A 17,226-nucleotide genomic window follows, 5' to 3' on the forward strand; every position below is an offset into this window, starting at 1 on the left:
CAGCTGACAGAAAAAAAAAATCAAAATGTATTTGAAGATAGAAGAGTAGAAATTATGCAATCTGAAGATCATAGAAGAAAAATGAACATAGCATCAGAGGTATGTGTGACACCATTAAGTGCACCAATATAAACACAATAAGAGCACCAGAAAAGGAGAGACAAAAACTAGAAAAATATTTTTAAAAAATACCACTACTCTGATCGTTTTTTCACTGACCCGGTGAGGCGGGGAGGCGAGCCCTGAAAATAAATAAATAAATAAATAAATAAAATAAATAAATAAATAAATAAATAAAAAATGATCATGATGCTCCACAAATTTTAAGTAGGACAAATGAAGAAAGATCAGTTATCAGGCACATCATACTAAAAATTTTGAAAGTTAAAAGCAAAGAAAAAATATCTTTAAAGCTGCAAGAGATATATGTTGAAATGATAATATTTTGGACATAGGGAAGTAAATATAACATACTATTAAAATTAAAAAATATAAAGGTGCAAGAGAAAAATGACTCTCATATACTAGGGAACCACAATAAGATTAAAAGATGTTTTCTCATCAAAAGAATGAAAACCAAAAGGCAGTGGGATGATGTATTCAAAGTATAAAGAGATTATCTTTTTAAAATAAAGGTGAAATAGATACTCCCAGGTAAACAAAAACCTAGAGAATTGTTGCTAGAAACCTGCATTATAAGAAATACTTTTAAAAGTTCTTCAAATTGAAAGGAACTGAACTACAGTGTAATTTGAGTCCATATGATAATACAAAGAACACACGTAAAGGTAATTATGTAATTATAAAAAACAGTACAAATGCATATTCTCTTAATTGATTTAAAAATCAACTGAATAAATATGCATATAATTCCACTGATGGCCCTATATGTAATAAAGGCTATATATGTATATACATATATACACGTATCATATATCCATATCTATACATATAGTGTGTTATATATTGGCAAATGTAATATATTTGCCAATAACAGCAAAAATGGTGAGTGGAAACAAAGCTGTGTGACTAAAAATTGGGAGGGATATCTCGGTGGGAGCAGTCCCTTCTGAGGACCAAGGAGTCCAAAACCCACACCAAGCTCCCACGCCCTGTGCACCAGTTCCAGAAAAAGTAGTCCCCATAACACCTGGCTGTAAATCAGTGGGGATGATACCCAAGTGAAATGGAAGGCTGCTGTTCACATAGGCATCCTCTTAAAGGGCCCAAGCACACACTTGTCTGCCAACTCACTCACTCCCAGGCTTATGGACGGTTGTCCCGAAACTAGAAGGGACACATGGAGAAAAATGAAATTGACTAGCTTAGGGACAAGGGCTAGAGAGGCCGGGGTTAAGAAAGCTCCCTCTGGGGATGAAAGTGTTGGTAGGCACATTGCTCCTTTGTTGAGCACAACTCCCATCCAGAGGGCCAGGTGCAGGTAGGTGCCAAGTCAGAGCTCTTCATTACCTGGCTAGCACATTTGTGCCACCCTGGTGATTCCCTGACACCCCTTCCCACCCAACCAGTGTGTCCAGTCTGAATATCTTTCAGCAGCTTTTCCACATGAGTGGCCTACTTAGGTTCATGTTGAGCACTTTCTTAAAATCTCTCAAAGGTCTACAAATTCCAAGCAAGCACTAGCTAAAATTGGCATGCCCTGTATACCTCTTTTAAGTGCCAAGCCTGACACAAGTGGCAAGCGATCTCAACTTGCATTGTAACTCCTAACTAGTGGCCCCAAGCCTGGCAAAATCTGTGGCCACGCTTGGCTTAAAACATAGCTTTAACTAAGCATCCACAAGCCCTGCACAAGTGAAAGCTGGCCTTCACTCATATCATGGTGCCCACTATAGGGTCGCAAAGCCCAGCACTAGTGGCAGCGGAACTTGGTTCACAGCATATCCTCTCCAATACATGCCAAAACCAGTACAAGTAGCAACAAACCACAGATCACTTTGTAGCTCCCACAAGATACCCCAACTGTGCAAAAATGGCAGCTGTCCTTGACATTCACTAGATCCCCTCCCAAGAGGCCCCAAAGCAAACAGAGGCAGTGGCTGGCTACAGACTATACAAGACCTCCACCCAACCAGCTCCACAAATGACAGACACACTGCAAGGGAGGAGTCAGCTGACACCAGAGCCCCCTCTAAAGTGACTCCTGTTCAGTGGGACTGCCCTGCCCTAGAGCTCATCCCATGTAGCCATGGCCAAATCCATAGGCAGTCAGCCAGAAGGTCAATCCCAACCACTGATATACCAACAGTAATCAAGTCTCAACCACAATAAGAGGGCACATAAAACAGACACAAGGGATAAACCTGGAAATCCGGCTAAGATGACCAGAAAGACTGCACCACTGGGCCTCAAAGGACACCTACAACACAGGCCACTCTGCCAGGAATGCAAGATGTACCAGATCTACTTAATACATAAAAACAAACACAGGAAGTCGGCCAGGATGATGAGACAAGGAAACACGTCTCAAGTAAAAGAAAAAGACAAAGCTCCAGGAAAAAAAACAACAACAAAAAACACACAACTAAACTAAAAGGACACAAGCAATTTACCAGATGCAAAGTTTAAAACACTGGTCATAAGAATGCTCAATGAACTTAGGGAGGAAATAAATGAACTCAGTAAGAATGTCAACAAAAAGATAGAAACCATAGAAAACAAGCAGTCAGAAATGAAGGCTATAATAACAGAAATGAAGAATACATTAGCAGTGGTTCTCAAACTTCTGGCCCTTTAAATACAATTCCTCATGTTGTGACCCAACCATAAAATTATTTTCGTAGCTACTTCATAACTGTAATGTTGCTACTGTTATGAATCGTAATGTAAACATTTGATATGCAGGATGGTCTTAGGCGACCCCTGTGAAAGGGTTGTTCGACCGCCAAAGGGGTCGCGACCCACAGGTTGAGAACCGCTCATTAGAAAGAAGCAACATCAGATTAGATAAAACAGAGGATCTAAACAGTGAACTGGAAGACAAGATAGCAGAACACAGCCAATCAAAAAAGAAAAAAGAAGTTAATAAAATGAGGACAGTTTAACTTCTGGGACAAAATCAAGTCTAACAATACTCACAAAATAGGGATACCAGTATAAGAAGAAAGAATGCAAGAGATTGAGAATATTTTTGAAGAAATAATGACTGAAAACTTCCCTAACCTGTTGAAGGAAATAAATATATGAGTCCAGAAAATGCAGAATCCCAAAAAGATGAACCAAAGAGGTCCATACCAAGACACATCATAATTAAAATTCCAAAGGTAAAGACAGAGAAAAAATCTTAAAAGTAGCAAAAGATAAGCAGTCAGTTACCTACAAGAGAAGTCCAATAAAAAGGTCAAGTGACTTCTCAGCAGAAACACTGCAGGTCAGAAGGGGTTGGCATTAAATATTCAATATTCAAAATAATGAAATGCAAAAACCTACAACCAAGACTGCTCTATCCAGCAAGGCTATCATTTTAGAATTGAAGGAGTTTCCCAAACAAGAAAAAGCTAAAGTAGTTCATCACTACTAAAACAGTATTATAAGAAATGTTACCGGGACGTGTTTAAATTGGTGACCTAACAATTTTAGTGAAGTTATAGTAATGGATTACTTTGAACTCTCTCCTAATGGTCATTTTTATGAACGACAGCTTATATACAGGTAAATTGTTATAGGCAGTTAGACATGAGCAGAGCAAGAACTATGGGCCAAAACTATGGGCTGGAAGTCACCAGGGCAGAAAGTCCTGGGTGCCTAGCAAAGGACAATTATAGGGTGGGACCTCCCTCCAGGGTGACCTTCCTCTCCTAACATATCTGTTCATAAGGTTTGGACCACCAGACCTTTCCTCCCTAGAGATAACATCTAGGCCTCAATTGTATTTCAGCTCCAGGCCCAGAAAAGCAACAAAACCAGACAAGCCACCTCAGGACCAGCTACACTGAATAATGACGCCCTGCCCTGATGTAGGTCAATTAATCAGTGGAGACCACAACCTTGAAAGGACACACCTGGAAAGCTACTGAATATTCCATGGAGATCTTCCCTCGGGACCTGCCTAAAATCTCCACCCCTCAAACCCTTAGGACAGAGGACCTAAGGAACATGCCCACTCCCACACCTTTCCTTTTCCTTTTCTCTTTTCCTTCCCCCTTTCCATCCCTCCAGGAGCATTACCATTAGCTTCCCCACTCCCAAGCTCCAAGAGCCCTTCCTTTACTTCTATAAACTTGTTTCCTAAGCCAATTTCTTCGAGGAATTACTTTTTTTTTTTTTAAATATATTTTATTGATTTTTTACAGAGAGGAAGGGAGAGAGATAGAGAGTTAGAAACATCGATGAGAGAGAAACATCGATCAGCTGCCTCCTGCACATCTCCCACTGGAGATGTGCCTGCAACCCAGGTACATGCCCTTGACCGGAATCGAACCTGGGACCTCTCAGTCCGCAGGCCGACGCTCTATCCACTGAGCCAAACCGGTTTTGGCAAGGAATTACTTCTTTTACCTCTGTGATTTACCAAGTAAATGTTCTTATGGTTGGAATCTTGGCTCTGATTTTTTCCTAGTCAGAATCCAAGTACCGAGATTGCTGAACCAGGTCTGATCTAACCCCACTGGTTAGACACCTGTTGCCATTCTGCAGCCTACAACAAAACTACAGGGTTAGAAAGAGTATGTTTCCTTATGGTATTAAAGAGAAAACCACAGTATCAAAATGGCATTGCTTAATGCTAAAAGCCCTTTATACTAAACCTAGATTTAACACCTGATTTAACTGCAGGTTCAACTTCTCCCAGAAACATCTTTAATCAACCAGTCTGGAATTTTCTGGTCAAGCACCAATAAAGGTAACCTGTCACTGTGAACCCTCGATGTTCCCCATAGAAAGAGGAGGCAATCTCCAGGATAAAAACCTTTCCCCTTAGGTTCCCAGAAAGAAAAAGAAATGGTGTCCTGGCCCCACTCTTCTTCTTCTAAAAAAATTCCCCTTGGTACAACCCTGGGAGCAAGTTTTCGGTTGCTAGATGGTATGTTGCCCAATAATCAGCTTAATAAAGCCAATTAGATCTTCAAATTTACTTGAGTTTTGTTTGCTAACAAAGGCAATTTAGAACAGCGGTCGCCAATCTTTCGGACCTCACGGACCACCAGTGGTCCGCGACCACTGATCTAGATGATCTGTAAGGGGGTTGGCAAATCAGAGACCACATCCTCAGCTTTTTAAAACTCATCTTTAATCAATAAACACTCAGGGAAAAAACTAATGCCAGTGAGATCGTTAAAGTATGCAGTTTTCTCGAGTATTTCATGAAATCAAATCTAAATAAGAGATAGAGATATACAGAGACAAGGTGATTTAATAAATGTAACAGTTTTCCCTCCCTTCCCAGCTCCATAGGCCCATTCCTCAAGAAAAACGAATAAGTAATACAAAATAGCTTAAGAATCATAAAATTGAAAGGCTCGGGAGCTTTCTGAGATGCATTATGAAAATAAGAAAAATATGTCAAGTATAAAAAGCTTGACCAAGAGGGTAGGGGTGTGGGTGAAGGTGGAAGAGGGTATAGAGCAGCCGTGGGCAAACTACGGCCCGCGGGCCGGATCCGGCCCATTTGAAATGAATAAAACTATTGAAAAAAAAGACCGTACCCTTTTATGTAATGATGTTTACTTTGAATTTATATTAGTTCACACAAACACTCCATCCATGCTTTTGTTCCGGCCCTCCGGTCCAGTTTAAGAACCCATTGTGGCCCTCAAGTCAAAAAGTTTGCCCACCCCTGGTATAGAGGGAATAGATGATGATGAAAAAAAAGAAGAAAAAAGAGTCTGACCAAGTCTTGGGGGTTGGAATTATTAAAAACTTGATATTCAGGAATGAGATGAAAAGAAAAGGAGATATCTATTAAAACAAAAAATCTTAGATCCATGCCAAAGTTTCAAGGCCTGTGGATATTTTGAGGCTAGAACAATGACAGCAAAATCTGCTTGTCTGTAAAAGTCTTTAAAAGATAAAATTTCACTCACCTTCTGTGTCCTTAACCATATCAAGTTTAAGTGCCTTTGTTCCATCAAAGCAAAAAGTCCTAATGGAATGCAGCCCTAGTAATAAAGCATTCTGCTTTATTTTTTTAACTTTGTTGGGTAGTTTATCCAGGGCTATTACTTCTCCCTAAAAAAACAAACAAACATAAAGTGTAAACCCAAAGCAATCATAAAAATTATTAAAAATGAGACAGCCACTAACCCTACAAGTCAAAGAGTTAAAAAGAGAGCAACAAGAAAAGCCCAGCATAAGCAGAAGAAGGAAATAATAAAGATCAGAGCGGAGATAAATGACATAGAGAGCAAAAAAACAATACAAAAGATCTGTGCTGGGCTGCATATCTGGTGCTTCGGCCAGATGGGGCACGCTGTGCTCTCTGTTCCTAGAACACATAGATAGGAAGGTAGTCACTGTACTGATACTGTACTGTGTCGGGAACAAATTGTGTAAACAAGGCTTTATAACTTTGTGGTTTTTGCAAATAAAAACGCTGTAACTCCTATATCGGCACTGCAGTTCAGCCTCTGCTTCGGCAGGGTGCTGTAACTGTAGTCGCTGGCCAGCTTAATAAAGGCTCCTAAATTTTGATCTGAGTCCCTGGTGGTCGTCTCCGCAGGTCACCCCATTACAGATCAACAAAACTAAGAGCTGGTTCTTTGAAAGAATAAACAAGATTGATGAACCTCTAGCCAGGCTCACCAAGAAGCAAAGAGAGAGGACCCAAATAAACAAAATCAGAAATGAAAGAGGTGAAATAACAACCGATTCCACAGAAATACAAACGATTAGGAAAAAATACTATGAACAACTCTATTCCAACAAAATGGACAACCTAGATGAAATGGTCATATTCTTAGAAAAATACAAGTTCCCAAAACTCAACCAAGAAGAGTCAAAAAACCTGAAGAGATCGATCACTACCAAAGAAATTGAAACAGCGATCAAAAATCTTCCAGCAAACAAAAGCCCTGGTCCGAATGGCTTTACAAGGGTATTCTACTAAGCATTCAAAGAAGAAAACTAAAACCTATCCTCCTCAGACTATTCCAAAAAATTCAAAAGGAAGGCACACTTCCAAGCTCTTTCTATGAATCCAGCATTACCCTAATCCCCAAACCAGATAAAGACACCACAAAAAAAGAGAACTACAGGCCAATATCCTTGATGAACATAGATGCTAAAATCCTCAACAAAATCCTAGCAAATCAGATTCAGCAATACATTAGAAAGATCAAAAAAAAAAAAAAAGAAAAGAAAAGAAAGAAAGAGCATACACAATGACCAAGTGGGATTTATTCCAGGGATGCAAGGATGGTTCAATATTCACAAATCAATAAATGTGATACATCACATAAACAAACTGAGAGACAAAAATCACATAATCATATCAATTGATGCAGAAAAAACATTTGACAAAATCCAACACTCTTTCTTGATAAAAACTCTCAGCAAAGTGGGAATAGAGGGATCATACTCAACATAATAAAAGCCCTATATGACAAACCTACAGCTAACATCATACTCAATGGGCAAAAACTAAATCCATTTCCCCTACGAACAGAAACAAGACAATGATGCCCACCTTCACCACTCCTGTTCGACATAGTACTTACTAGAAGTACTAGCCATAGCAATCAGACAAGAAGAATATAAAATAATATAAATAATATAAAATATATGTATGTAAGGTAAAAAGAAAATGTGCCTAGGGGAAAGGAATTTTGAAAAGCAAATTTATAAAATTAAAATAATCAAATAATAAAAAAAAAAATGAGAAAGCCATGAAAAACTATGATCTTCCACAATTTCCTCCTACCCCTACTTTTAAAGTTGAATTCAATAACCAAACATATATTGAATTTATATCAAATACTTATTAAGTCTTTCCTTTTACAAAATCAATCCTCATCTCAATATTTTCTATGCTATACACATAAAAATCATGTAAATTCTGACAACTAAAGACAGAGAAATTTGCCTGTATATCACCGCAAATGTTCTAGACTGGTATAAAACATAGTTCAAAAATAATTTTAGCTCTAGCTGTTATAGCTCAGTGGCTAGAGTGTCGGCCTGTAGATTAAGGGTCCTGGGTTCGATTCCCATCAAGGGCACATGCTCGGGTTGCAGGCTCGATCCCCAGAAGAGTGTGTGCAGGAGGCAGCTAATCAATGATTCTCTCTTATCATTGATGTCTCTCTCTCTCTCTCTCTCTCTCTCTCTCTCTCTCTCTCTCTCTCTCTCTCGTGCGCACACACTCTCCCTTCCTCTCTGAAATCAGTAAAAACATATAAAAAATTAAAAAAAAATTTTTTTATCATAATACTTCAGTTAAGTCAAAGTTGATAAAGACAAGAGGGTCATTTTTATGAATGTATTATGATATTCATATGATACTTTAAAACATTTGATACTATGAAATGATATTGCAGATATGGTGAAATTAACCTTTCAAAATATTTTCTTGCTTTTGTTCCCTTTATACACACTGTCCTTGCATGATATATGCATCATTTGCATAGACTACAATACCAGGAATTTGCTGATAATATTCCTAAATGTGACACCAGGTTTAATGATATATAGTTCCAATTAATACTTTGACAAACAAAACCATTTCAAGTGAGCTGAACTGAAAAAGTAGGCAAAAACAACACAAAATAAGGTTCAAATATACTGCAGTGAAGAAGTAACTCCACTGGCTGAAGGCTACTTTTACAAAAGCACAGAAAAGAGGGTAAACTTACACAAAATTTATCAAAATAAATCGAAAGCAGCAACAAAATCTAAGATTCATTCTGGCTCAAGTATCTCTATTCAGGTTGTTCATTTCTCCATTGCTGTCCCACTCTGAGAGATTGCCTAACGTCAGTTTAATTTCCCACATATCCTCATCTTTGCCATTTACCTTGCAATAAACTGCCATTCTGACTTGGGCTCAGCAATGTGGTATGTGTTGGCCAATAGGATGAGAGTAAATGTAATGCAAACAGAGAAATGAATAGCACTTGAACAGTTGGCCTTGCTCTACTTTGCCCTCAGCCACAGACAACCCTTAATGATTGCCCTCAGCTAGGCTAGCCATCTGTTCCTAGCAGGAGGATAAGAAACACCTGGACCAGAGGCAGGGCACCCTAGTGGTCTCAGCTGGGGTCACTTTACATAAGCCAACACCAATCAAAAAGTGAATGAGCCTATGCAAGATCATCAGATCCCCTAGTTAACCAGCTCTGGATCAGGTGCACTGAACAGTCTTCCCTTTGGAATTTGAAATAAGTCAGGCTGCGAATGTCTTCAAAATGTTTCATAAGTTACATGCAGTTCCACCTTCATCACTGAAATGTAATACACTGACAGTAGTTTTGCTGTGAAGACAATCTTACCTGATCATGCATTAGTGCTGCAATGTGTGTTGTTTTGCCTCCAGGTGCTGCACACAAATCTAGAATCTTCTCTCCAGGTTGAGGATCCAGAACATGAGTTACAACAGCAGATGGCAAATTCTATAAGAACAAAAAAAGATCAATTATCATTATACTAAATCAATTTAAATATCAGAATCAGAGAATGTAAAGAAATCTTTGGAGGTAATATAATACAACATCCTTTATCAAGAGTACATTTTTTGTAACTTCTAGTGTCCTGATGGGCAGATTCGAATACACTGAAAGGAAATTAATTAGAAGAAATATTTTAATATCGCTATTGGCATCTTGCTAATGAAAAGAAAATAGGACTCTACCAAGTCTCCTATCTACCCACTCCAGGACTTCTGTGAGGATCAAATAAGATGAGGCACGGGAAAATGCTTCACAGACATTTGGTTAAACTGTAAAATGTTTGCACCTGGCTATAAAGCAAGTTGGGTTCCTAGGCTAAAGAAACTCCAAGGAAGCTAGTTGCTAGAAAGGAAGCCAGGTATTGCTACGTGATGTCATTACCTGGCACCCACAGCCACCATTTCCAGGCTGGGCTGGGCTGTGGGCTGCATTTTGAACCGTGGGGTTCTTGGCAGCGTTGGTTGTGATTTGGTGGGCTGTTGCTCCGAGGTGGCGGCGGGGCCTGTGTCCCACTTGAGGGAAGCCGAGTGTTGGTTTGTCAGTGCCAGGTCCATGGTGCCATTTATATTTAAATGGCCAGTGCGTGTCATGGCAGCTTCTGCGTTAAGCATCTGCCCCTGGTGGTCAGTACACATCATAGCTATCGGTGGGATGGACAGACACTTAGCCTTTTATATCCTATCTAATAAAGAGAGAATATGCAAATTGACCATCACAAAGATGGCGGCTCCCAGTCCCCTCAGCCCCACCGGAGTCCCACAGTCCTTTCAGCCCAGCCGTGGGGGGGAAGGGGGGACGGGGGGGAAGGGGGGACGGGGGGGGGGGAGGCGCAGCAGGCGCACAATGCAGCCGGACCCGCCCTCAGCCCCCTAGCTGCCTAGGGCTGGCCCAAGGCACAGGCAAGCCTCGGATGTCAGCTGCCCAGCTGATGCCCAAGACACAGACAAATCTTGGATTTCGGCTGCCCAGCTGCCCAGCCACCCAGGGCTGCCTGAGGCTCAGGTAACTAGGGCCGGCTGAGGCTTGTGCTGCCAGCAGTGGCAGCAGCAGAGGTGTGATGGGGGCATCGCCTTCCCCTGATCATGGAGTTGCCTCCCGCCCGAGGGCTCCAGGACTGTGAGAGGGGGCAGGCCGGGCTGAGGGACACACCCTCCAGTGCATGAACTTTCATGCACCGGGCCTCTAGTATATAGATAATGGTGTCAGGAAATTCTCCATTTCCTTGAGTATCCTATGATTTCATAGAACATTCACACACATGCACACACACACACAATGCATTTCTCTAATCAATTCAGCAAAATAAGCATATTGCCCTTTCTCAATTCAGTCGTTCTCAATATTTTGGAGGCCAGAGACAGAGAGATCCCTTAGAAATATGAGAAAGCTCTGGATCTTTTCCCCAGAAAATTTATAAGAATTTGCAACTTCAGGTGCTTCATCATCTAACTCCCATTTTGAAATCCCAGTTTTATACAGCTAATGCCACTGAAAGGCATGTTAGAGTTCATATCTTCTCACCACTACTACCTTTCAGTAGGAAAAAAGTAAAATGTAAGAAAAATTTTAGCTATGTCTGATAAAACACACAAAAATATATTCTGAGATAATACAATCCAAATATACCTCTACCTATAGTAATAAGTTATATCAAGTCATTATTAGTATTAGTTATATATGAATTGTTACTAAAGGATGACAGCTTTAAATAAGATAGAATAATATCACAAAATAATTACATTTTTTAAAATATTTGGCAAAAAAAAAGTAGAGACTAACAAGCATAGGGCTGTTTAAAGTTTTTAATTCATTCTCACACCAAAACATTAAATCCATTAGTATGTCCTCAAGAACTGTGAGAAGGTTACAAGATTCTCAGTGAATCCAAGATCACCAGTTCAAAACAGAAAATCAATGGTGAGAAAGGAGACATAAGAAGCAAGTTTCCACACACAACCCTTCCACGTGGATACAGGAAACATTAAAATCAATATAAACAACTGAGGTACCTGAAAAGCAGTCCCTCCACACTAAACACCAATAAACAGCTTCACGTGTTACAGATAGTTTTTCTTAACAGCCAGGTCTATTCCAAAAAGACTTAAAATTTGAACTCTAATATGAAAAGACACATAAGTGGCTAATGGAGATTCTTTAGCTAGAGACAAATGATTATGCTTAACTCCTATTAAAGATAAGATTAATATATGGATCAAAGATGACAGAAATTTTCACTGTCAGTTAAGTAACACATTAAAAACTTCTGGTCAAGCAATAAGTGAACATTATGAAATAATCCAAGTAAGGACTCTTCACTATGTATTTAAATGATGGCAGTTTCTTAAAACAACTTAGTCTACTACCTTTCTCTATAGTATTTCTCAATCCTGGCTACACAAGAGTATCACTTAGTGATTTTTTTTAAATATTCAGAAACAGACCATAAAATTCATATGAGATAACAAGAGATCCCGAATAGTCAGAGCAATCTTTAGAAAGAAGAACAAAGTTGGAAGGATCATCCTCTCAGATTTCAAACTCTACTATAAAATTTCAGTGGTTAAAACAATGTTACTGGCATAAAAACAGAGATCAATGAAACAGGAGAGAGCCCAGAAATACTTTCACATATATCTGTTTAATTAATTTATTACTAAGGAGATAAGAATACACAAACACGAGAGAGACCCAAGATGGCGGCATAGGTTAACGCCAGAGATTGCTGCCTTGAACAACCACATCAAAACACACCTAAAAGACGGAACGGACATCATCCAGAACCACAGGAAGGCTGGCTGAGTGGAAATTCTACAACTAGGAGGAAAGAGAATATCATACCCAGACTCAGAGGAGGCGCAGTGCTGAAGTGAAATACTCAGGTACGGAGTGCGCGCGGAGCGGGCTGGTGGCGGAGGGCGCGGTTGGTGCTTTCAATCAGGAGGGAGTCTCAGATTCTGAGCTCCAGATCCGGGCGAGTCTCTAGGGACCCAGACTCAAACTGGAGAAGCGGGACTGTCTGGCTTCGGTCGGAACTCGAAGGCAGCTTTCTCTCTGAGGTTTGCAGCGGTTGCTGGGACTCTGTGAGGCAGAGTCCCTAGGGACGGAACTGAGAGCAGCCATAACTACTCGCTCCGGCCGCCCTGTAGATCCCAAGCCCGAGCAACCAACCCGCCCCGCCCAAGCCCTGGGCAGAGCCATTTGCCAGATAGCCTCAGGCAAAGGCTAGATTAGCACCTCCCTAGAGGACAGAAGTTTTCCCACTGCAGACACAGCTGATTCTCACAGCCAGCTGGCCTGGAGGTCAAATCCCCCTAGTATTAACTACAATAATCAAGGCTTAACTGCAGGAGGACTGCACACCAAGACCACTAGGGGATGCACCAAGAAAGCATAAAAAATGCAGAGACAAAGAAACAGGACAAAACTGTCAATGGAGGATATTCAGTTCAGAACCACACTTAAGGTCTCTCAAGAACTGTCTAGAAGCCGCTGATAAACTTAATGAGATCCTCAACAAATCTAATGAGACCCTCGATGTTATGATAAAGAACCAACTAGAAATTAAACATACACGGACTGAAATAACGAATATTATACAGACTTCCAACAGCAGACCAGAGGACTGCAAGAATCAAGGCAAAGATTTGAAATGCGAAGAAGCTAAAAACACCCAACCGGAAAAGCAAAATGAAAAAAGAATCCGAAAATACGAAGATAGTGTAAGGAGCCTCTGGGACAGCTTCAAGCGTACCAACATCAGAATTATAGGGGTGCCAGAAGATGAGAGAGACCAAGATACTGAAAACCTATTTGAAGAAATAATGACAGAAAACTTCCCCTACCTGGTGAAAGAAATAGACTTACAAGTCCAGGAAGCACGGAGAACCCCAAACAAAAGGAATCCAAAGAGGACCACACCAAGACACATCATAATTAAAATGCCAAGAGCAAAAGACAAAGAGAGAATCTTAAGAGCAGCAAGAGAAAGAAACTCAGTTACCTACAAGGGAATACCCATACGACTGTCAGCTGATTTCTCAACAGAAACTTTGCAGGCCAGAAGGGAATGGCAAGAAATAGTCAAAGTGATGAATACCAAGAACCTACAACCAAGATTACTTTATCCAGCAAAGCTATCATTCAGAACTGAAGGTCAGATAAAGAGCTTCACAGATAAGGAAAAGCTAAAGGAGTTCATCACCACCAAACCAGGATTATATGAAATGCTGAAAGGTATCCTTTAAGAAGAGGAAGAAGAAGAAAAAGGTAAAGATACAAATTATGAACAACAAATATGCATCTATCAACAAGTGAATCTCAGAATCAAGTGAATAAATAATCTGGTGATCATAATAGAATCAGGGACATAGAAAGGGAATGGACTGACTATTCTTGGGGGGGGGGAAAGGGGTGTGGGAGATGCGGGAAGAGACTGGACAAAGATCGTGCACGTATGGATGAGGACAGCAGGTGGGGAGTGAGGGCGGATGGTGGGGCGGGAACTGGGAGGAGGGGAGTCATGGTGGGAAAAAAGAGGAACAAATGTAATAATCTGAACAATAAAGATTTAATTAAGAAAAAAAAAAGAATACACAAACACAATAGTGAAAGGACAGTCTTCAATAAATGGTTTTGAGAACACTGAACAGCCACATACAGAAGAATGAAACTAGACCACTATCTTACACTAAAAACAAAAAGCAACTCAAAACGGATTAAAGACTTGATGCAAGAACTTAAACCATAAAACTGCTAGAAGAAAACAAGGGCAGTAAGCCCCCTGACATAGGCCTTGGCAATGATTTTTTTTTAACTGATACCCAAATAAAAGCAATGAAACAAAAAATAAGTGAGACTACAACAAATTAAAAAACTTCTGGAGACTCAGGGTCAAGGTAGCGTAGATAAACACTGTGTTCACCTCTTCACACAATAATATCAAAATTACAACTAAATTACAAAACAATCATCACTGAAAATTGCCTGGGGAAAATAAAAATTGCCTGAAGACCAATTCAAGAGAATCCCCATAACTAAGGATATAAAGAGGAGGCCGGAAGGAAGGTGGGGACAAAAATGGGCTGATCCCACACCCACGTGTAGCAGATAAAAACCAGGAGGGATATGTCGGCTGCAGAGGTCCTGCCTGAGGAGTGAGGGGTCCCAGCCCCACACCCGGCCTCCCCAGACCAGGGCTCCTGTGCCAGGAAGCAAAGTCCCTTATAACTTCTAGATGTGAAAAGCAGTGAGGACTGGAGCTGAGTGAGATGAGGGCTGCTGGAGACCCAGTCACTGAAGAGCTTACAAGGCCAGGAGACATACTTAACTAACTCTCAAACTCACTTGCTCTGAGTTCCAGTGCAGGGCCAGCAGCTGGAAAAGCGCCAGGGACATATGGGGAGAAACGGAACTGCCTGGCTTCATGGGGAGGGCTGGAGGACAGGCACCACTGTTCCTTTTTTGAGCCCTGTCTGACATAGCTGGCAGGATGAAGTGCTGGCAGGTGCCATGGTTCCGCTGTTGAGCCCTCTCCCACCAGCTGACAGACAAAGCAGGCATCAAACCTGCAGGCTCCATTAACCTGGGTAACACTATTCAAGAACCCTAACAGATCTGATCTTTGATATTCTCTTATATTGGGAATAATAACAACAGTAATAATAATATCGCCTAACCAGATTGCAACAAATCAGTTCATGTAAACACAAGTACTTAATAAACTGAACAAGGCAAAATAAATTACAGTGGAACCCTGGTTCTCAAACTTAACTGGTTCCAGAAGTTTAAAAACCGAATCACTTTTTTCATTAGAAATAATGTAAACTGAATTCATTCATTCCAGACCCCCAAATGATTTCCTGTTTTAACCTTTCTTATATACAGTAAATGTCTAACATACTGTTTAATCTATAAGCAAACACTTCTTTTCTTAAATCTATGGAACCACCCCCTACTACCTTAAAGGAATCACTTTCAGCACATGTTCCAGGGGTGTCTTTCAGAAGGTCAGTTTTTCCTCACACTGCCTCCAAAATACTGTCACTGGCTGACTGCTTTTCATTTATCCAAATCAACAACCATTTTTCCACCTCTTGAATTGCCTGTGATCATTGTTTCTTTGACACCCTTAGCAACATTAGCAGTCTTCATGGCCTCTTTATATTTTAAAATTGTGCTAATCATCCATTTCACAGGCAACAACAACAACAAAAATTTCATAGCACAATTTCCTGAGATGTTAACAACATGTGAGGTTTAGTGGTAAACTGACTGGCATTCTCCTCATTTGTGGCCTGAGAGACACTTCTTGTCATGCTGATGTATCAGCAGGAAGGGTTGTTCAACAACTGAGGCATATTTTCCATGAACAACTTGGTTGAGAACTGAATTGTTCGAGATGGGAGATGTTTGAGAACTGAGATTTGACTGTACTTGTTACAGCACCATAATTAATAACCACGTGACAAAAATCTGTTAGCAGGAAACCATTTGAGTCTTACTCAAAGTTACAAATGAACATTTATATATAGTAAATGCATATATTATTTTCAGATTAATATGTTGAAATGGAAAGCAACACTTATGATAAGCTTTATATTAAAGCACTTTTGGGTAAAAAGGTAGTTAATCAGTTGAGAGAAAAAATAATGCTTACAAAGTTTTTTCTTACTGCTTAACCAAAGGTAGATCAGAAAATATGTAAATAGACCACAAAAATGTATTAATAAAAGTAAAAAAAATCTTAGATTTCTAATAATTCACTGTAGTATGTTTCAAAGTCACTAAATATTACACTTTCACAATTACTTACCTGTAGAAATAAGTAGCTTGGTAGTACATTATCAAATGAAGGGCTGAGATATACTGGTTCTGTCATTCTTATGCCTATACCTCTGAAAAGTAGGAAATCTAATATTAGTCTGTATAAGTTACATTGCCTCCCATATGTGCCCTGACTGGGAAACAACTGGCAACCTTTTGATGCACAGGACAATGCTCAACCAACTGAGCCACTCCAGATGGGAAAAAAGAAAAAAAAATTTAATCAAAAATAAATTTTACCAGAAAGTCAGCACTCACATCAATACCTGTGGTCAAAAATTAATGTTTGGATTTACTCAAACCAAATTAAAATATAATTAGTTTTTAAATCATCTCTGGTTGTTACTGGCTCTAAATATATTAAATTTGTGGAAAATCCAGTTTCTTAGTTTGATGTTTCTCTTTCACATCAATGTTTCTCTCTCTCTTTCCTTCTCTCTCTCAGCACGTCCTATCTAGGTTGAGGATTTAAAAATTTTTTTTTTTCTTTTTAAGTTATATTAAACTGATAGGGTTTTTCCTTTCACAAAACCAGAATGTTTAAAAAGATCTAGGGAAGTTAATATAATTCATCCTTTTTCAAGGAAAGTATTGTTCTCCAAAGATGAAAAAATTTCAAATCAATAAAATTCAAAAGGAAAAGTAAAATTATTTGTGTATATCATGACTAGTTGTTTACTTAAAACTCTTTAATCTGAGCATTTACTGTTACATCATTTTTTTCTAAAAAACATGGAAATATGGATCAAGTAATTTCCAGTTAAATTTATACCCCCCCAAGTTT

General features: G+C 39.7%; 1 protein-coding gene across 2 annotated transcripts in view; it reads right to left on the reverse strand.

Annotated features, from left to right (window-relative positions):
* The window catches only part of NSUN6 (NOP2/Sun RNA methyltransferase 6), a 67,705-nt gene that overhangs the window by 26,844 nt on the left and 23,635 nt on the right, over positions 1-17,226 (reverse strand). For both annotated transcript variants that reach the window (XM_081095045.1, XM_081095044.1), the window contains exons 6-8: positions 16,432-16,513; positions 9,444-9,563; positions 6,042-6,186 (exon numbers count right to left, since the gene is read on the reverse strand). In XM_081095045.1, coding sequence (XP_080951171.1) covers positions 6,042-6,186; positions 9,444-9,563; positions 16,432-16,513 — 347 coding nt within the window. The remainder of the gene's footprint in view (positions 1-6,041; positions 6,187-9,443; positions 9,564-16,431; positions 16,514-17,226) is intronic.

Source organism: Myotis nattereri, assembly GCF_964212035.1.
Source record: "Myotis nattereri genome assembly, chromosome: 1".
Lineage (NCBI taxonomy): Eukaryota > Metazoa > Chordata > Mammalia > Chiroptera > Vespertilionidae > Myotis > Myotis nattereri.